This window comes from Nycticebus coucang, chromosome 1 (assembly GCF_027406575.1).
Source record: "Nycticebus coucang isolate mNycCou1 chromosome 1, mNycCou1.pri, whole genome shotgun sequence".
NCBI lineage: Eukaryota > Metazoa > Chordata > Mammalia > Primates > Lorisidae > Nycticebus > Nycticebus coucang.
In genome coordinates, this window is record NC_069780.1 from 166,178,317 (window position 1) to 166,198,577 (window position 20,261).

The following is a 20,261-nucleotide window of genomic DNA, read 5'->3' on the forward strand; positions in this document are numbered from 1 at the left end:
CTGCATTGGGGATACCATCCATTTACCCTTCTAGATTCACTCTCCGTTCTGCTCTGTACCCTGGGACACCAAGCTGTGGGACACTGACCCTTATGGATCATAGGAGGTGGGTTCTCTTGTTTCCATTGGTTTGTCTAGCCGTATGCACAGACAGATCACAGGGTATAGGGAGAAAGAAGTCCATGTATATAGTCTATCAACTCTCTCTATGACAGTTCCTTTTCTCCAATTAAAGCCATGGCTTCTACCCCGAAGTCCCTTTCTCCTGTGGCTACAGCTCCTTGTAGACCCTTCCCTTGCTCCTTCATAGCCAGGGGTAGTAACAAAACTGCTCTGGGGGTTCACCATCCTTTGTGGGTTCCCTTAACTCTGCCTGAATCTTTTGCAAACCTTCCTCAATTTTCCTTTCAAGGATGCTTCCTGCCGGGACCTGACTGAACAAGGGCAGGTGTGTGGAGAGAGCAAGCAAGAAGATGCCAGGATCAAACTTTGGCTAACTTCACAGCCCCGAGAAAGGCGGACTTTATGACTAAGTTGGCCCCAAGTATTAGATAAGACTCATTTGTAATCAGTATATGGTTTGTACATAAAATGATGCTAAAGAAGTCATCCTTTAAATATTTATTACTGATCTGTCAAATTCTTCATAAATAATAAAAAATAAAAACCTTGGGACAGGTGTGACCAGATGCTCTCTAATGTCCCTTCTGCACCTAACTAGTACATGATGGAGAATAATACAGATCACAAGTCCTACATCAGAAGAGCCAAATGAACAGGCCATGCTTGACTAAAAATTAGCCTTAAAGAGCAGGACTTAAGAAAAATAGGTAAAGAATTATTAAAATTCCAAGGTGAGTTACATAGTTGAGAGGAGAACTGAGAGACCAGATTCTGAGTCCTAAAGGCAGGGCTCTCAGAATCTACATCCATTCCTTCTTCTTCTTGCCTCTTTCTTATGACATTAGAAACGGATCCTTACTGCCATTTCTTCTAGGAAGAAGTAAACATATGGTCTCTATTTCAAGTCTGGCAAGGCTAGGTTCAGTCAGACACCCCTTCCAGAGTTCGATTAGCTTTCCCAAATAAGAAGGGTTGGGTGGTCCAAATGTACCCAAAGACTGGGGCTTGCAAAGACATACCTGATCAAGTCCAGGAAGGCATCTGCAGCTGTCACTTGTATAATTTTGCCTTCTCTGTGCATGTTTTCCTTTGTGCCCTTCCCAGGATGGATGATGATGACAATGATTATGCCAATCACCACGGCAATGATGGTGGTAGTCATGTAATAGACTACAGCTCGCATTCCCATCTTCCCTGATGCCTTACTATCTAGGGCCGCCATTCCTGGTGAAGGCAAACAGAAGATTTTCAGGAAGTCAGTCCAGGGAATCCTCCAGTGGAAGACAGTGGGAACGGCATTTCCTTTTTATATTCCCCTGTTCTCATTCCACCCCACAATGGGATCTTGTACGTGTTAAGAGAACTTGGTTCCAAACATAATTAGGACCTCACTAAAACTAAAGGGAAAAGCCACAGAATGGCTAGGCATCAGCTGTGTCAGCAAACAATCATTTGTTTTCTGCCCTAAGAGTTGATGCCACGTGGCCAAATAAAAATTGCTCTCTAATTGTCTGAAAGTGCAGTAAAATTCTTCCCTAGGTTACTACTAGTTGGGGAACCTACAAGGGTGAATAGTAAGTGCATGTGTGTATAAAAATTAAAAAAAAACAAACTTCTGGCAGGATAATTTACCTCAATTCAGTCATTGTGGTGATTTATACAGAATAACTGCCACTAAATTCTCTCAAAATAATTATTATTTTGTATATTGGGAGTCTTTTGGATGATTTTTATGTAAAATTTAAGCTACTATTCTATTTTAAATTTGCATTTAAAGGACACATTGGTTAGAAGGCCAGAGTTCTACAATAGTTTTTCTGTTGTTTCATTTTATCACACCTAATCAAAATTAAAAAATAATTATTTTGGCCAGTCTGAGCAAAAAAGTGAGACTCTGTCTCTACAAAAAATACAAAAATTAGCTGGGTGTGGTGTTGCATGCCTATAATCTCAGCTAATATGGAGGCTGAGGCAGGAGGATTGCTTGGATCCAGGAATTCTGAGGTGCAGTGAGCTATGATGATGCCACTGCACTCCAGGGTAAGATCCTGTCTAAAAAAAAGAAAGAAAAAAAAAGAAAAGAAAAAAAGGGGGAGGAAAATCTCCATTGATAATTGAAAAGATAATTTAAAAATCATTTTGGTACTATGCTTCTCATTCTTGTCCCGTGTCTTGCTCTGCCTGTCCCACAGGTCGGGGATACTTCACCTCATGTTAAAAAAACCTCTTTCCCTCATTTTCGGGACATCTGCAAAGTCTACTTCAGGCAAGATGTCATCTTATATAAAAAAAGGAAGCATGACTTCTAAGCTTTCCCTAATGGCTCTAGCAAATGGAATACTTCTCAATCCTTTCAAGGCTGGAAAATAATCAGAAATGGACACAAAACTCTCAGAAGATTTAATTATCTATAGTACTATGGGCTCTGTTTCATTGGCTGTTTCTTCACTTTTCTTCCTTATCTTCTCTGTTCCACTAAAACACTAAAATCCAATTATAGTCCATCAAACTATTTTTTTTTTTTTTTTTTTACTACAGTAGAACCTCTATAGTTGATCACTTCCCTACACTGACCACCTCTTTAAGTTGACCTAATTTTCATAGACTGGACATGCACCACACGTATATATCAGTACAGTAGGTTTAGTTCCTTATGTTGACCAGTTTGTTACGGTCCCTTGGGTGATCAGCTTACAGAGGTCCTACTGTATTTAAAAATTGTATTTCCGTAAATGTATTAAAAGGTTATACTGTATTTCAATGACAAGTATCAGATTTTAACATTAGGTAGTGACCCTGTTCACACAAACATATTTAGACCAAGATAAATTATTGAAAAAAATCATGTTCCTGATCGCCAGATAACTGGTTGGTTTTTCCTAAAATTCTCAATATGAACGTAATTAGTTTAGGTGGAATTGAAGCCATGATCTTTAATTTATAATTTCATTTGAATTGTATCATTTATAATTTTCATATTAAGCATTTACTTAGTACCTAATATGTTTGTATTTTTAATAAGATAGATTAAAAATCAATTAAGTAACTATATAAGATTTTCATTGACATCAAGGAGAATGGAGTGGGAACTGGAACTCAGGTCTTATGAATGAGGTTTAGTGCACTTTCAGCCTCTGAGAGAACCAACTGCAGCTCCACAGATGAGGAGGCCAATTTCATCTTTAGTGTATGAGCTTAGCCTCTTTTATCCTCACCCACTTTCTTGAAACCAAGGGTTAAGTATTTATTTATTGAGATGGTACCAGTTCAATACTTTACATTAAAAATGGGCTAAATCTGTTCTTAACCTAAGTACCCCATCCTCCCATTTTAATTTTCAAATCTGAATCACATCTCTAAATCTCTTGGCTTGGATGTGCTTGAAATGATTTTTCTCAGAAGGGGCCCATTCTCTTTCCCATGATTGCCTGAACTTGTCGCCACTGAAGCCTGCAATTCTTCCGGCTCTCTCCCTGTCGACCCGGCGAGTGGTGTAAGCATAATACGCCGGATGCTCTGGGTACCAGGGGGTACCAGGCAGCGGTATTTCTTCCTCCGAGATGCTCGCTTTCCCTCTCGCCTTCTATTCTGTGGTGCTGTTCCGTTCTCACGCCAACTCTTCGCTGACGCTCCTGCCCACTATTCCCGACCTATAGCTATTCAGAGAGAGTGCTAAGTGGTCAGGAGGAGCACTGGAAACCAAAGTGGCAACAAAGGGTGAAGCTCAAGTCTCCCTCCCCCACCATGGGGAGAGGGCTGGGGAAAATGATCTCAGTACCCACAGCTATAGACTGTCAACTCCAGGACATGAAGTTATATTTTTAAAGGAAAAACCAACATGAAAGAATTTTCTCCATATTTTCTAATTCAGAAAAAGCTGAAGACAATCATCATGTCATTTTTTAGCAATAAGCACAGAAGGAAAAACAATAGTCAAATGGAGGCTTGACCCACCTCTGCATAGTGACCCTTTTCCTTTGAAAGAGAGTTATTAGGCAATAGCTGCTATTGTTTTGGCCAAGAAAGGGGTAGGAGATATATTCATTAACTTATTCTCTAGGGAAGCCCTTCCTCTGAAGCAGCAGTTCTCAACCTGTGGGTCGCAACCCCTTTGGGGGTTGAACGATCCCTTTCCCCTTTCACAGGGGTCGCCTAAGACCATCGAAAAACACATATTTCTGATGGTCTTAGGAACTTAAGACACCGCTCCTTGTGTGTGGGGGTCACCATAAGGAACTGTATTATAGAGTCGCGACATTAGGAAGGTTGAGAACCACTGCAAAGGATGTCCATGTCCCACATGGGGTGACCTGCCCAACTCTGCTTCAGGTACTCCAGCTTGTAAAACTAAGGCAACCACCAAGAACAAGGTCATACGCTGTTGTCGGGGCAACAGCAGGACAGATGTGTACAATCTGTTAAACACACAAGGTTATTGGTGGAACCAGGAAAAGAGAGGAAGAACTGTGGAAGACAAAACCCCCAGAGCAGGTTATCCTTCTTCCTCTCATCTAAACTCTGTGACCATCACCTCTTCCCAACCTCATGAAATAGGAGAGACCAACCTTTACACCCCAGAATAAACACAGACATCAGAGTGTCTGGGGCAAGTTAAAGTACTAAATCACTTTGTAGAAAAAGGTACTTTGGCAGGAACTGCCGTAAATGTTTAGGAAGAGAAAATTTACCTTGAGCCTTGTCATTTCCCTTTTGGGCACTGGGGAGATTGGAAGGCACCTGGGAATGTAGGTGCTTGTGGGAGTGTTACAACCACCATGTGCTCATCTAAATACTTATTTGAGAAGCACATTCCAGAGAAACTGGCAAAGATAATGATCTTGACTAATCTCTTTTTCTTCATTTGATCTGAGTTTAGCTAAACCAGCCCATTCAAGACATCCTGACATCTTTACTATGAAAACAACCTGCCATCAGAATCAAGACCCTCCTGAAATCCAAAGAAGTATTATATTGTACTATTGCTATAAGTATCATAATGGCTTTTACAGTTACAATGACATGTTTCTATGTTTGCATGTTTTACATATTGAGTCACCTCTTATGCTGGCCTACTGACTTACCAAGTCCTACCTCTGACAGATGGTACATATTCATATAATTCCATGACAATTTTATAATGCAGATGATATTGATACTATTCTAGTGAAGATAAAATGTGAAGATATAAGAGGCCAGAAGTCAAGTAACTTGCCCTGTGTGGCACAGCCAATTTATGGCTTCCAAAGGAGTAGTAGCCTTCTCACTATGCCTTTCTTTTTATGAACAAGCTAGGTGTCACCCACATTTCATTTGATTGTTATCCACGCTGACTTTCTCTAACTTTCTTGTGCCTGAGATGCAAACCTGAGAAAAATTCTATGGAGCTAAAAAGTATCCAATTCCACAGCATTTCCTAAACCAACCTTAAGGCCCAGCTGAGTAACACTGGTCACCAAAAGGACTAGCCAGAGAGCTGATACATCAGTGCAAATTCTTCACCATTCCTAGAAAAACACCCCAGAATATGTTCTAATGGATTGGAGGGAGGAGGACCATGGCTACTTGCTGGCTGCGAGCACTTCAGTCTTATTTTCCTTTCTAAACTTTACCCAGTTGTCAATAACCAGCTGTCAAGCAAGCAATCATTTTTGCAAATCCATTTGTGTTTACCACTGAGTTAAAAAATATCAAAAGGAGACCAAATAAGACACTTTCCAGAATGTAAAAGATTAAAACTTTGCTTCAGATACCTGGGTATTTTAGCCAAGAGTCACTTGGAAGAGAAGCAAATTCCTTGAACCAAGTAAGTGATTACCTCTTTACTTACGAAGCTAGTCTTTTGGTGATTGGTTTAGCATAACAAAATGCATAGAATATTCATAGAATTTGGTCAGGGAGAGAGGAAGAGGGAATATTTCAGAAATTTGTATAGGGAACTCTATGAGTCTGTGTTGTGAATTACATCTCTTTTGGTATAATAATTAGTGTGACTTCTTGAATAAAACCTGTGTTCATTGAAATATTAAAGGATAACATCAATAATGCCAAGTCCCCAAGGTTCTGTCATTTGCATGGATTTCATTCGCCTAGCATATTAACGTGTTTCAGTGTACCCCACCCCCCACTCTGTGCCCAGTAATTCCCGTCTCTGCTTTTGAGACATGGAATAGAGAGAAGTGGCTTTCTGTTTTGAATTGTCTTTCCACATATCCCCAAGATGTCTCATTGCCCTCTCAGGGGCCTGGACCAGATCCAAAAGGAACAGAAAAGGGTGACAGCAACTGCTGATTCAAGGAGATGGTTCTGTTTCAGTTTTTATTTTATTTTAGACGCATTCCTTCTGCACAATGCATTCCTCAAACATTCATCTAATGAAAGCCGCCTGTTCTCAGCCCTCCTAGAATTTCAAGATGGGCAAATTTACAACAAGGAAATCAAGGATGAGCTCCAGGATGTGCTGTATTCATGTGAATACAGCTGATGGCTTTTTAGTAAGACAATGAAATCCTAAAAATACAATATACTTCATATATACAGATTGAAAAATGGGCTCCTGTGTCCTAAGCAGCTGCCCACTGCTGGCGCAAGGGAACACGGTCATCCCAGGAAGGACAGTGAGGCAGAGGGCCAAAAGCTCACCCAGGAGCGGCACTGAAGGGCAGGACGGAGCATGCAGCACATCACTTTAAATCTCTCTAGAACTATATGAGGTTTTGCTGCACTAGCACATTTTCTTTTGTAGACAAGATTGTAAAACAAAACAAAAACAAAAAATAACCCAACATTCTGTAAAGTTCTATGATTGTAAAGATTCTGGAACTGAAAGAAAATCCTTAAAAGTTAGATTCCAAACTCTTCGTAAAGAATGATTGTATCACGATTTTGAATCACAGTAGGCAGGTTATGGCCTCTGAACTTCATCTAAAAGGCAATATTCAAACTACTAAAGCCAATCTCAGGCGCCTGTGGCTCAGTGAGTAGGGCGCTGGCCCCATATGCTGAGGGTGGTGGGTTCAAACCCAGCCCCGGCCAAACTGCAACAACAACAAAAAATAGCTGGGCGTTGTGGTGGGCGCCTGTAGTCCCAGCTGCTCGGGAGGCTGAGGCAAGAGAATTGCGTAAGCCCAAGAGTCAGAGGTTGCTGTGAGCCGTGTGACGCCACGGCACTCTACCCGAGGGCCATAAAGTGAGACTCTGTCTCTACAAAAAAAAATAAATAAATAATAAAAAAAATAAAAGACAATATTCAAACTACTAAAGCCAATCTCAGGCACATTCTTTAAAAAGAGTTAAGAGTTCAGGTTCTGAAGTTAGAATACTTGGATTCCACTTTCAGCTGTGGTGCCAGGTGGCTTCTCTTAAGCCTCAGTTTCCTTCCTCATTGGTAATAAGAGCTCCCTCAGAGGGTTTGCACTGGCATTAAAGGGGCTTCCACATAGAAAGCACTGACCACAGTGTTCGGAACATGGTAAGCACTGAAACAGTGTTAGCTGCTGTTATTACCAAGTAAGCAGTTACATAATAAAAAGCTGCTCATGAAGTATCATTGTGCACCAAGATTTCACTTCCTATGGAGAGAACCAGCTAATAATACCTACAATGCAAGATTAGAAAAAACATACATCATGGGACAAAGTAGGCCCTGGATAAATAATAGTCATAGTCTCCCTGTACCAGAATTTTAGTGCCATGAGAGCAGGACCATCTGTCGTACTCATTACTGTAACCTCAGTGCCTAGAACAGTGCATGTGCTTAGGAGGCGCCCACTGATTACTTATTGAATAAACACTCATTCTTCTTTCTGTTATTATGCTGGGTAGAGGCCACTTGCTTTTTAAAAAACACTTAAGTCGGGTTACTGCATGAATTACAAGTTCTGAAATTGCTTTTGTTTAAAATACTCTTTAATTCTGACTCACGAATTTTGGTTGATCTTCCCCCAATTAATCCAAAATAGTGAGGTTCATTCTGTCTGGAGCAATGAGAGACAAATCTTGTGGGGAAACGGTGACAATGCAAACCCAGCGTCGCTGGGTGCTTCACTTCCGGAGCTGGGAATGAATTCATGGCAGGGTGTCTGCAGCGAGTCAGGAAGGCCGGGAGGCTGGCAAAGCTCCACGTAACGCTCACCCTCATGGGCACCCCGTCTGCTTGCTTTTCCTTTGCCTTCTCTCTCTCACGCCTATAATATTGTCTCTCTTTTGCTACCATATATCCCTCTTGCAGATGAGGCTATAGAAGTAACTGCTATAGTTCTGTCTGTCCATATATTAACAAGAAAACAAGTAAATGAAAAAAATAAACAAATGCAGAGGAAAGAACAGAGGGGCACAGATTAATTGGGTGCTTCCTATGCAGGTTATGAAATAAATTTAGTAGGTCACGATTAGCATTTCTGTCAATTAATGAAAGAATAGAATAGAACATATCAGAGTTCATCACATATGGTAAGCATTATTTTGTGGGAATTTTTTTCCAGCTGTGTGTATGTATGTGTGTGCCAGGTCACGATGTAAAATGTATTTATTATTGGACGTTCTGGTTAAAGAAAGTTTGCAAACACTCTTAGTGACTTCAATGATACTTCATGAGCCGCTTTTTATTATGTAACTGCTTGGTAATAATGGCAGCTATTCAGTTAATAACAGAGGCTTTCAAAAGGAATCGTGAGCTGTGATCTTCCCTTTCTATCACCTCCGGCTGACCACTCTACCCGAGAACTTCATTCTCACTAGTGGAGACCAAGGAAATGAGGATGCTGATCCTTAGTATCTGATCAACTCCTTGAACAGAAATCATACAGAAATTGTAACAAGGGAAAATGTTTTGGAAAAAGTTCGTTTCATGGAATTTTGAGCAAAGAAGGCAATTTACTTATACCAGTGATTCTTGGTGAAGAGAGTTAAACCATGTCCACAAAGAGCTCGGAACAATTTTGTAGAATTCACAGTCAATTAAATCACAAGTATTTTCACATGGCTTGTCACGCAGGCCAACGTTTGCTTTCCATTTTGGCTGTTCGTAGTATCAATAAACTTGACATTTCATTAGCCTGTAGTCCCACTTAGCTTTTGGAGGTTATGTTGCACGAAGACAAGTGAAGTTTCCTTACTGATTTGCCACTTGTTGACCTTTAACACTTGTCAACAAGTCTTTGAGCACTAATGTTTCCTAGGAAAATGAAGTGCAGAAAAGAAAACATTATCTTTTGAAAGATTGTTAAATGGAAAAATCAGTGGAAAAGACATTAGTAGTGGCAGAAAAAGTCATATAAATCTCTTTTATCCTCAGTCAGGTAGGACTAAGCAGATAACTGACTCCTTTTCTCTGAATATAGTTGTCCTTTGAGAATGAACTTTTACATTGAATCAATGAGAGAAAACAGAGTCCCAACTTTCACTGCCACTACCTAATATCAAAGAGGTTCTAGTCCCTCTGGACTTAACCTTTGGGATGGAGATAGCCTCTCCTTGGTAGCCAGCCTGTGGGGTACCCTGAGTGGTCAGGCTTTGCATCTCTTTATACACTGGTCTTGACCATTCAACAGACTCTCATTACAGCCCAACAGGGCCCCGAGATTGTTCTGGTGATACAGTTTGCCAGAGAGCCCACCACAGGGACTTCCTCTCAGTTCCAGCAAGGTTGCTGGAAGCTCTCAGAAGGGGCAGCTCTAAAATTCACTTCTCAGAGGCCCACAGCTGCCGACGCAAGACCCACTGCGAGGTGAGTTAGATACCCATTTACTCTTCACATTAGCCTGTCCTTCGCTCACAGTATTGGAATGTACTGCACAATATGCTTTTTTGAAGAGGAACCAGAGAGTAATTCATCTTCTTTATGTGTGCTAAGCAGAGCAAGAGGGAGAGGCGAGCGGGACCCACGACGGGCCGGGGAGTAGTGATTAGTAACAGCTGACAGCCTCAGACCAAGAGCCTTTCTTTGGTTACCTCATTGTAACAGCCCAGCACAAAGGAATGACTGTCCTCTTGCCAAGAATTAGAAACCCAGGACCATAGAAAACAGCAGGAAAAAGAAAAGTGTGCATTGGGCATTAGGGGCCATGGGCGGACCAAAGCAATTCTTGGTTGTACCTGCAAACCTCGGCTTTAAAACGCAACCTGTATCATGTGGAAAGAGAAGCCTCCCTGCGCGGGTAACCCCAGCATCCGCCATGAGCATGAATCTTAGTGGGGAAAGTCGGTATAGTCACTTACGAGAAGGAGCCTGCGGAGACCAGTGAATCGCTTTCCTTCAGTGAGAGGGAGTTCTAGGAGGGCCAGAGCCCCAGCCCCTCTGCCTTTGTTCCAAAAGAATCACAACTTACAACCAACCACTGGATGAGTAGTTTGTAATTTTCAAAATAGCCCTATTTCCTTTGGATTATGTTTCTTGTTATAGAAAAGAGTAGACTTTCCCACATGACTTTCTTAGGAAGATGGTCAAGATAGCACATTTCCCAGCTGGCAGAAAGCTGAATTGGACCGAATTCCACAAATGGGCTTGACATGTCCAAAATTAACCAAAGGGCATCTCAAGTTGACTGCTAGAACATGTCAGACTCTAGGGGCGCCCTTTCTTCCCTAGAAAGCCAGTCTCCCACAGAAGAAAAGGATTTGAAATGAAAGCCTCATAGAAGTTGAAAGAGACATATAAATGTTAAAGACCAATTCCACCTGGCCCTGCTTCCCTGAAGCATAGCTGAAGGAGGAATGTGACTCCAGGCCTTGCAATGCGGTGGGAAGCTGCAGATTCCGTGGGCCAGCAGAGCCACACACACCTGTGTGAACCAATGTCCATCTGCCTCCTCAGCCTCCGTTCTTTGGCTTTAAAAGACTCTGGAACCACAACTTAACCTGAGGACTCTGAAATGGACTGAGGTTAAGTCTGTTGCTTAAAACTGAAATTAAGATTTTTCAAGAAGATATATTTCTTACAAAAAAGAGAAATAACCACAGAATAGAACATGTTCACCTTATCTATTTTCTAAATTAAATTCTAGAGATGTGAATCTTATCTACAGTATAAAGGAATACACGTAAAAAAAAAAAATTCAGGTCCACATTTTGGCCAGTTGGGAGAGAGTGTGCAAAGTTAAATCTTTGGAGGTACAGCTGGAAGCTAATGAGAAGAAAAAGGGCAGATAGAGAAGATAAGAGAATTGAGAGAATGGCAGGAGAGAGAGAAAAGAGAAAAAGTAGAGAAAGAAAGAAAGGGAGATGAAAAGGCAGAGGAATATGGAAGGGAGAAAAAGTTCAGCCGAGGGGAGAGAAAACTCAGCAGGCGCTTTTATCTCAGTCAATGTTTCTTGGGCTATGGCCAACAACACCTCCTTTAGTTCTGATTGGTTTTCTCAGTATTTAAAAGTTCATCAATTGTTCTTATCTAATCAATAAAGGAATAGTCAGCACCCATGGAGTGAGAGGTTAGTTATTCTCCTGGCTACCTGAGCCAAACAAATAAAGCACTATCATTTCCCAGAGTGAACAAAGCAGTCATAGTAAACTCTGGAATTGGTTGGGTTCCCTCCTCTCTGCCTTACACGCAGTAAGAGAAAACTTTCTCCTTGGAAGAGGAAAAGCTGTGTTATTGCCCCTAGGCCCAAGAGCAACAATGGAATTGAATAATTCCTAATATCTTCCATAAATTGTGCTTTCTTCCTTCTATAGAAGGGAGTTTTTCTGTGTATTTGACTTTAGTTTGATAACTAAACCATGTGCATAGTTTCTATCTGCTTCTCAGCTTCATGTTTTTTTTTCAAAAGGTATTTAGGAATTCCCAAAAATTCTCCAAAGAAAATTGTGGATAGTCCTGATATCAAACTTCAGTTATCATGAATCAATTTCAACCCATTACCGAGGCTGGCCTTGAGCTCTTAGCCTCACTAAAGCCTCCTGCATTGGTCTCCCATCATGAATCACTGTGTCCAATAATAGTGATTTAAAAAAAAAAAGAAATGTTTTTAGCTCTGAAGGGCTTCTTACAGCATATTGATAACATATGAGAACTCAGTAAAATTAGAGCCTATATTGCCAGGTACTGTACTCACTGTGTTATCAGTTTTACTCTCCTGAAATAACCCACCAGGTTAGTGGGGGCTAACAATGGTTGATCCTTATTTACAGGTTAGGAAAACAGAGAGGTTAACTTGCTGTCTCCGGATCACACAGCTAGTAAGCAGCACTACCGATATCTGAACCCACTTTTTATTCACTACACACATTTCTTTGGAGATTGTCTGCAAGATAAATTCTTCTTCACATTAGACTTGTATCAATGATTGATTTGCATTTGATCCATCTATTGTGGACAAAAATCTGTTTAAATCTGCATTTGAGAGGAAGTCATATATCGTAGTAAGAAAAAGATAATGTGTGTTGTAAAGTAATGCAGTGAGGGTGAGTGGCTTCTGTCACAGCACTGGGACAATCTCGCATTGAAATAAGTTTGACACCTCTCACTGAATTGCGGCTTTATTCAGAAGGTATATTAATGGATATCCTACATTAAAGAAAGAAAGAAAACCATAGACAATTACCTACTGCAAAGGTAATGTGCAAATACCTTTGCAATGTGTAATTGGGTAGTTTCTAGAACTCGCAGGCCTCTTGGTGAAGTTAGAATTTTCCCCAGAACTCTGTTTACTGTGTCAGTTATTAAACTTTCTCTGAGTCCATCCATGACAATGTTCAAAATCTCCTAGAATGATACTTCATTATTGCATAGATTTGATTTATTTAATTTTTCTCTTTTTAGAGACAAGGTCTTGCTCTGTCACCTAAGCTGGAGTGTAGGGGTGAGATCATAGCTCACTGCAGCCTCCAACTCCTGTGCTCAGTTGATCCTTCTGCTTCAGCCTCCTAAATAGTTAGGATGACAAGCATGTACAGGCATACTTGGCTCATTAAAAAGTTTATTTTTATAGATGACATCTCACTATGTTGCTTAGACTGTTCTCAAACTCCTGGCCTTAAGTGATCCTCCCACCTCGGCCTCCCAAAGTGCTGGGCTTACAATTATGAGCCACTGCACCTGGCTCAGCTTTGATTTTTTTTTTTTAAATGTTTAGGAAAAAAAAAAAAAAAAAACAAACCCTGAAATCTGGTTCCTTATAACATTTGCCTCTTGATACAAATTTTTGCTTCTGAAGGAACCCAAACAAGTCTGGCGTACGCTCACCAGGGGGATTTTGGTCTCCTTTTCGCCAGACTAAATACACATCATTGTTTTTCCAACTGATCCTCCCGTATCACTATTTCTAGATGCTCACCACCCAGTGGTGCCTCCTGCTACCTGTCTGCCTGTCAATGTCCTCATCCTCTGGCCCAAACCTTCTTCTCTCAGCTCCATTTCCTACTTGGACCTACCCTATTCTTCGAGGCAACCTGCACTATTCAGAATTCCCTAGACAAGCCTTGAGTTTTTCTGTCTATGCATCTTTGCTTTCAAGGCTTCCTTTGCCCTCCTCCTCATTTCCTTTGGAAAACCTACTACTAGTCCAGCCCCTGAATTCCCACAGCACTTCCTCTGTGCTCCTTGGCTTCCTAGTCTGCTTTGCTTTATAGTCATGTATGTACCTGTTGGGCTCTCCATTTAAATTTTCAACTCCTTGAGGCTAGAAACTGGTAATGTCTTTGTGCATCTTTATTGCTGGCGCTGGTTAGCACAGTGTCTGCCCCAAACGGGAGTCCAGTGAATGTGTCTTGGATCAGATTCAACATCCTTTTAGTAGCGATTCTGCTTTGTCACAGTCTCTCCTGAATGTGCTCACTCTAAACAAATTACTCCCAATGCAGTGGGACCAGGGCAGAGTACAGTGCACTATTAATATTTCTACTGAGGAAGCACACGGCTATATTCATTCTTTTTTAGCCACCACTTCCTACTGTTGGTTCATATTAGGCCTTTAGTCACATGAACCACTGCCAAGCTCAATTGCTCTCCATCCTGTAATTGCGCAATTGCCTTTTGAATCTAAAAGCAGAAATGTACGTTTATCCCCTGCTCAACTTCATCTTGTTGGTTTCCATTCAGCATTGCAGTCTACTGAAGTCATTCTGAATCGTGATCACAGGCTTATGGAGTAGAAACCATCCTTTGTGGGCTTATGCCATCTGAAAACACTATATAGGTGCCTTCTACGTCTTGAAGACATTGATAAAAATATGGAACAAGACAGGATTTTTTGAAAAGCACAGCAGCGTACCTCGTCAGGTGTCTTTCCAAGTTGACATGGAGCCTTAAACACTCGTTATGTCTAAATGTTCAGTCCACTTCAAATCCACTTCACTTTTTTTATCAAGGCCTATTTTATTAACAAGGATATTAAGGAAGATTCAAAAATTGTCATAGTAACTAAAACAAATTATATCAGGAATTCCACAGTGAAAAGTTATTATAGAAAGAAATTATTTTTTAAAATATAAAAACTTTTCTTATACATATAGTACATGAAGCTAAAAGATGTTTTGTGAGAATACTGTAAGCCTGATTTTGTGATTGTAGGAATAACTCTCTATAAATCAATGAATTATTTTTGTACCATCTACTACAAAAGCAGCTCATCACTGCAACTAGGGCTATGCTCAAGGAGTTCTTTTGTTGCATAAACAAGATAGATTCTCACCAATATTTCGTTCATGTGGAGAAAAGACTTTGTCACAAGCAGCAAAATTAAGGCAAGAAAAGCATTTTGGTATTATAAACTGATCCAGTACAAATCTAGAGGTCACAGCACAATTGGGGTTGCATGGCACTATAGAAAGGGCAGCTTTAGTGACTCAGATGTGAGTTTGAATGTAGACTTGGCCACTTGCTAGCAGGCAGACCTCAGAAGTTGTGCAATCTTTCTGAGACTGAGTTTCTTCATCTGTAAAATAGAGATAATAATAATGACCTTGCAGGAGGGAGGTGAAGTATCTGTGTTCAATAACTGGAACTTTTTATACTCAATAACTGCCAGCAATTATTATGGCAGATTAAATAAAAATTATTATTGACCAATCATAGAATGAGCCCGTAATTAAGGTTATCATTCTAGCACACTTTATGGTAGAAGACAGTAAACACAATCTCTACTGTAGTATCAATGCTCTCAAATGTTTATAGATTCAGATGTAAATCTCACATTATTTAGCTAATGACAGAGGAGTGGCCATGTGCCAAGCTCTGATCCAGGCAAAGTAAGCCTTGTAGCATTTCCTTGAACTTGCACTTATCTAAATTCAACATATACTTGATTGTAGAGAATGTGATCCCACAGGGAATTGGCAAACACCCTTGGAAACCAATTCTGTCATCAAAAAAGCCAAAATTAAATGGCTAAAACCAGGGCCACGTCCTGGCTGAGACTCTCCAGGTTTGGTGAATGAGTCCAAGGAACCCAAAAGGCTTGATTACATAAGAAATGACACCACTAGCTAGAGGTGGTCAGAATGAAAGTTTCATGGTCTTCTGGTGACCATGGAAAAACAGTTCAAAGCATTACTTTAGCATATCCACTTGAAATCGGCGACCTTTACAACAAATAAAAGTTTTCCCAGTCTTGGAAGGTCACTTTGACAAAGTGGGTTTTTTAATTCTAACAGAGAAAATGCAGTGACTTCAATTGTTTACTCAGGGTCACCCATCAGCAGTTTTCTCATTCAGAAATATCTATGAGCTGCAGCGAGCAGGATTCAGCAGGCAGTCAGTCAGCGGGAAGAGAGGTGAAGTAAGGTGCAACATGATCTCTGAAACTGGCGACCAATTAGCAACAAAGCCAAGGCCAGGTCAGTGAGAATACCATCAGATGACCCAGGCCAAGACTGAAGAAATGATCCTCTCTGGGCAAACCCTACCTGCAGGTGCATGGAGTGGTCTTACATTTGATACTCTGAGGCAAGGAAGCCAAAAGGGCCTTTGAAATTGGTGTTTACAGCACTGAAGTGCAATGACAGAACGGCAGTAATCACCAACATTAGTCCACTCTCCTGGATTCACGTAAAGCACATTCACAGCCGCAGTGCGCTCACCCATGGGTCTCCCACGAGGCACATACAACAGAGATTTTTGTTACTTTCACTACTATGATTGCCACTCCATTAAAAAAAAATCCATGCGGCTTGGTGCCTATAGCTCAGCAGCTAGGGTATCAGCCATATACACTGGAGCTGGTGGGTTTGAACCCAGCCCGGGCCTGCCGAACAACAGTAACAACTATAATAAGTTTCGAGCCCAGCTAAAGAACAAGGACAACTGCAACCAAAAAATAGCCGGGCGTTGTGGCTGCTGCCTATAGTCCCACCTACTCAGAAGGCTGAGGCAAGAGAATCACTTAAGCCCAAGAGTTTGAGGTTGCTGTGAGCTGTGACGCTATGGCACTCTACCAAGGACAACATAGTAAGACTCTGCCTCAAAAAAAAAAATTGTCGGGCATTGTGGTGGGTGCTTGTAGTCCCAGCTACTTGGGAGGCTGAGGCAAGAGAATGGGTTAAGCCCAAGAGATAGAGGTTGCTGTGAGCTGTGACGCCACAGGACTCTACTGAGGGCAACATAGTGAGGCTCTGTTTCAAAAAAAAAATCCATGAATGCCACCAGAAGACCTGTCCTACAGCTGGCCAGTGCTACAACCAGTGTACAAACTGGTCTGGTAGCTTCAGGCTTTATGTTCTTAAGAACCAAACAGAAATTACCACAAATTAATGCAGCCTAAGTGAGCACGACTGACCCCACTCAGCTGGCCCCTGTTCAACTTTCCCAACGTAAACATCACCTCTCTCTGCAGAAGAGGGAGACGGGGAACCTGGAATCTATGGTTAATGTGCTGTGAATCCCTTCTTCAGGACCTAGCAGGGCTCACTGGAGGAGCTCAGTATTGAATGAGGGACCAACCCCAGCTAGACAATAATGGCTGTGCACGACTCAGGGAACAAAATGAGGACAAGGAAGGGAATGAAGCACGAAGACATATGGCAGATGCTGTCAGGACTATTCACTGCGCATCCAGTGAAGGCACATAGCTGCAGAAGCCGGGGAAATAAAGGAAGGGGCGCAGCCTGCGTGCTCCGAGAAGTGTACTGACAGTCTTGCGTTCCCCCCACCCCCTGGCATACATAAAGGGCTTCATGAATGTACGTGGAATAACTTTCAAATGAGTAGAAACGTACACTCTTTCTTGTGGGGAAATAAACTGTGTAAAGAAGTGGGTTGCATGGGAAGAGACACACAAACAACCCTTCACCCAGCACAGGTGCCGTGAAGCAGGAGATTCTTCTGCTGGCTTGGCCAGGCCGTGGTACAATGTTAGTCACCAAACAGACCCAGAGGGGCATGAGAACCTCCCTTGGGGGTGGATGTTGAGTCTTCTGACTTATTAAAGTTGATTAGGAAGAAAATAGTAATATTTCCCTTATTCTTACCTAACCATCCTTGGCTCGTTTGAGATACGTTTATTGAGCACTTATTGTTTGCCAGGCTCAGGACCAATAGGTAGAAATACAACGTAGCGTTTGTTCTCAGAGCTCAGGGTGGGGGACAGCATTCCTGGAGACAGAGCAGTGTGCTGGGTTGAGAAAGAAAGGATGCGGGTGTGTCGGAAGAGAGAGGCCCAGGAGAAGATGACTGAGAAACTCTAATAACCTGTAAGTTGCAGTTCTGGCAAGGCTTGACTTTACTGTTAGGGACAATGGGAAAAGCTCATCTAAAAAGAAAGAGCAAGTTTAGTGCCGAATCAGATCTGCCTGTGCGTGCTTATTAGATTTGACTTTGAGGGCCAAGAATTCAGTAGTGGTGTTGTCAGAACCAATAAATAGGTTAGGAGAACTCGTGAGGGGTAAGTGTGGAGCCAGAGTTAAGTATTTACATGAACACTGGAATGCATCGAAGGCCTAACTAAAGACTGTTGAAATTCAAATTATCAGACATGAAATAACCAACATCTTGAAAGCCATTATCCCTGACTATGCGGCCAAACACCTACATCTGTTCGATTCTGTTATGAACCATTTCCTCGGGGAGAGAGCATGAAGAATTGTAAGCAGCTGCTGGGAAGCATGCTAGCAGGGCATGTTGCTTCCAGGCTGCAAATTTACGTGTGAACTTATTCACTAGGTAATCTTATGTGGGTCATTACAAAAGTTTTGAAATGCACACTAATTAAGAAATACAAAATCTGTATGGAGAGAAGGAGAGAAACATGAAGCCCTCCCAGCAACACCAATACACCAAGCAAGTTGCAAGTTGCACCTTCCATGGGTGAATCAGAAAGCACACTGTTGACTGTGTTTCTTGGAAATGAAATGATGGACCATAAAACAGTCTGTCTCAAAACTGTTGTAGTGACCAGTGTACTGAGAGCATGGATGTGCTGCAATGGGCGAGAAATTCAATCACAAAGCAGATGTGAGGTCAATACTTCTAAGAGGTCATAAAACAGCTTACGAACCACACCTTAGAAAATGCATTAAAAACCAAAGCAGCATCTCTGACTTCCTACATTGCGTTTACAAAGCTCTCCCTGCACTCTGCAGGGGAAGAATTTAATTTTCAGTAATGTACTCACACCTAAACCATTTCACAACTTGCGATTTACAGCAGCCATGTCAATCTCTCTAATTCAATTTTTGGGAGTATCGATTTTGTTTACTAGAAAACGTGTGTGTGTGTGCAATGTTCCTATGAACATTGGTGAGATTTTCTTCCACTGTGCTCCATAAAGCCGTGTGACACAGCAGTGTTAGTAATATGTAGCTATATTGGGTTACTTTCTTTATACCAAACATTTTGGACCCAGTTTTTGCTCTGTGGGTAACTCTGGGAATTCTGTGGAGGCCTCAGAAGACGTGAATCTAGCTCTTTGTGTGTGTAACTGTACACCTGTTATTGATGCTGAGGATGAAAGGAACACACCAAAACACTTTGTTCTATTTTTAAGCTATTGTTCTCAGCTCTAGGGGAGGGAAAGGATGCCCTTTCTCCTTCTTGAAAGTTACCAAGAGCCAGTCATCTACTATAGCATAAACTTCACTTCCAAACTTTGAAGACAGATGATTCTAAGTACTGAAAGAGAGTGAATGCTGTGAGTGTGAGTGTGAGTGTGTGTGCACGCCCATGCCAGCTGAAGCTGAGGGTGCCAAAACAAATCTTTCCTCACATCCGGAAATGCCTGTCAGGAAAGCGAACTAGCTGGCAGTCAGAAAACACTCATGTGATGCTCAGTGTTTTCAACAGCAGCCACACACACTCATGTCCTAGGGCAGAATTTCACACCATAGCTTTTGCAGGCATTCCACCAAATATTAACTAAAAGATTGAATCAGTAAATCTTTCCAGGAAAAGCATAGTGAAACTTTCTTTGCCTGTTTAAAAAGGAAAACAAACAAACAAACAAAAAAACAACTGCATAAATTGGCAGGAGGGTGCAATATTTCTCTAATTTAGGAGTCCAAATGCTAGCTTTTTTTTTTTTTTAATCTAATATTGCTCAAGGAAACAATAGAATAGTTTCAGGATCTTAGAACTGTAGCCCTTCCTCCCTCCCATGATAACTTTTCTGAAAAATATTATGCAGTGTGTAATCTATTTCACATGAAAGAGGAGACTTTCATAACACTCTATAAAATAACATAAGACTCTCTGAAATCTCAAAAAATGATTGCTTCCAGTCCCCAGGGATGGTATGCTGAACAGCACATGGTTCCTGCTTTCGAGACATGGTTGGCTGGAGGAGGTGGAGGCTGCCAGTGGGGTCACCTCACCAGACACCACAAGCGGGAAAGGTTTTCTGGAGGAAGTGACATGCAAGGCAAGACCTGAGGGGAAGGAGAGCTTCAGGTAGCAGTGCTGAGAGGAGAGTCCAGGCAGACTGTGGGGTGGGAGTGGGGAAGGAGGAGTGAGAAATAAGATGGAAGTCCAACCTTTATTCTAATAGCTAAGAGCTAATAGGCAGAACACACTATGTGTGGAAGAAAAGAACAAGAACAAGATACTGGGGCATGGGATAGGGAGAAGACAGGGAGACTAGAACCAAGTTACTGTAGAGGAAGATCAATACCTGTCACCTGTACTAGGGTGGAGGAGAGTGGCCACAGGCAGGTCGGAAACAATTAAGGGGGAAGACCAACAGGCCTGGCCTGGGGGAGGAGTTGAGAAAGGGCACTAT

General features: G+C 41.6%; 1 protein-coding gene across 1 annotated transcript in view; it reads right to left on the reverse strand.

Annotated features, from left to right (window-relative positions):
• Positions 1-20,261, reverse strand: part of SLC1A3 (solute carrier family 1 member 3) — an 87,215-nt gene that overhangs the window by 14,411 nt on the left and 52,543 nt on the right. The window contains exon 4 of the mRNA XM_053592123.1: positions 1,143-1,347. Coding sequence (XP_053448098.1) covers positions 1,143-1,347 — 205 coding nt within the window. The remainder of the gene's footprint in view (positions 1-1,142; positions 1,348-20,261) is intronic.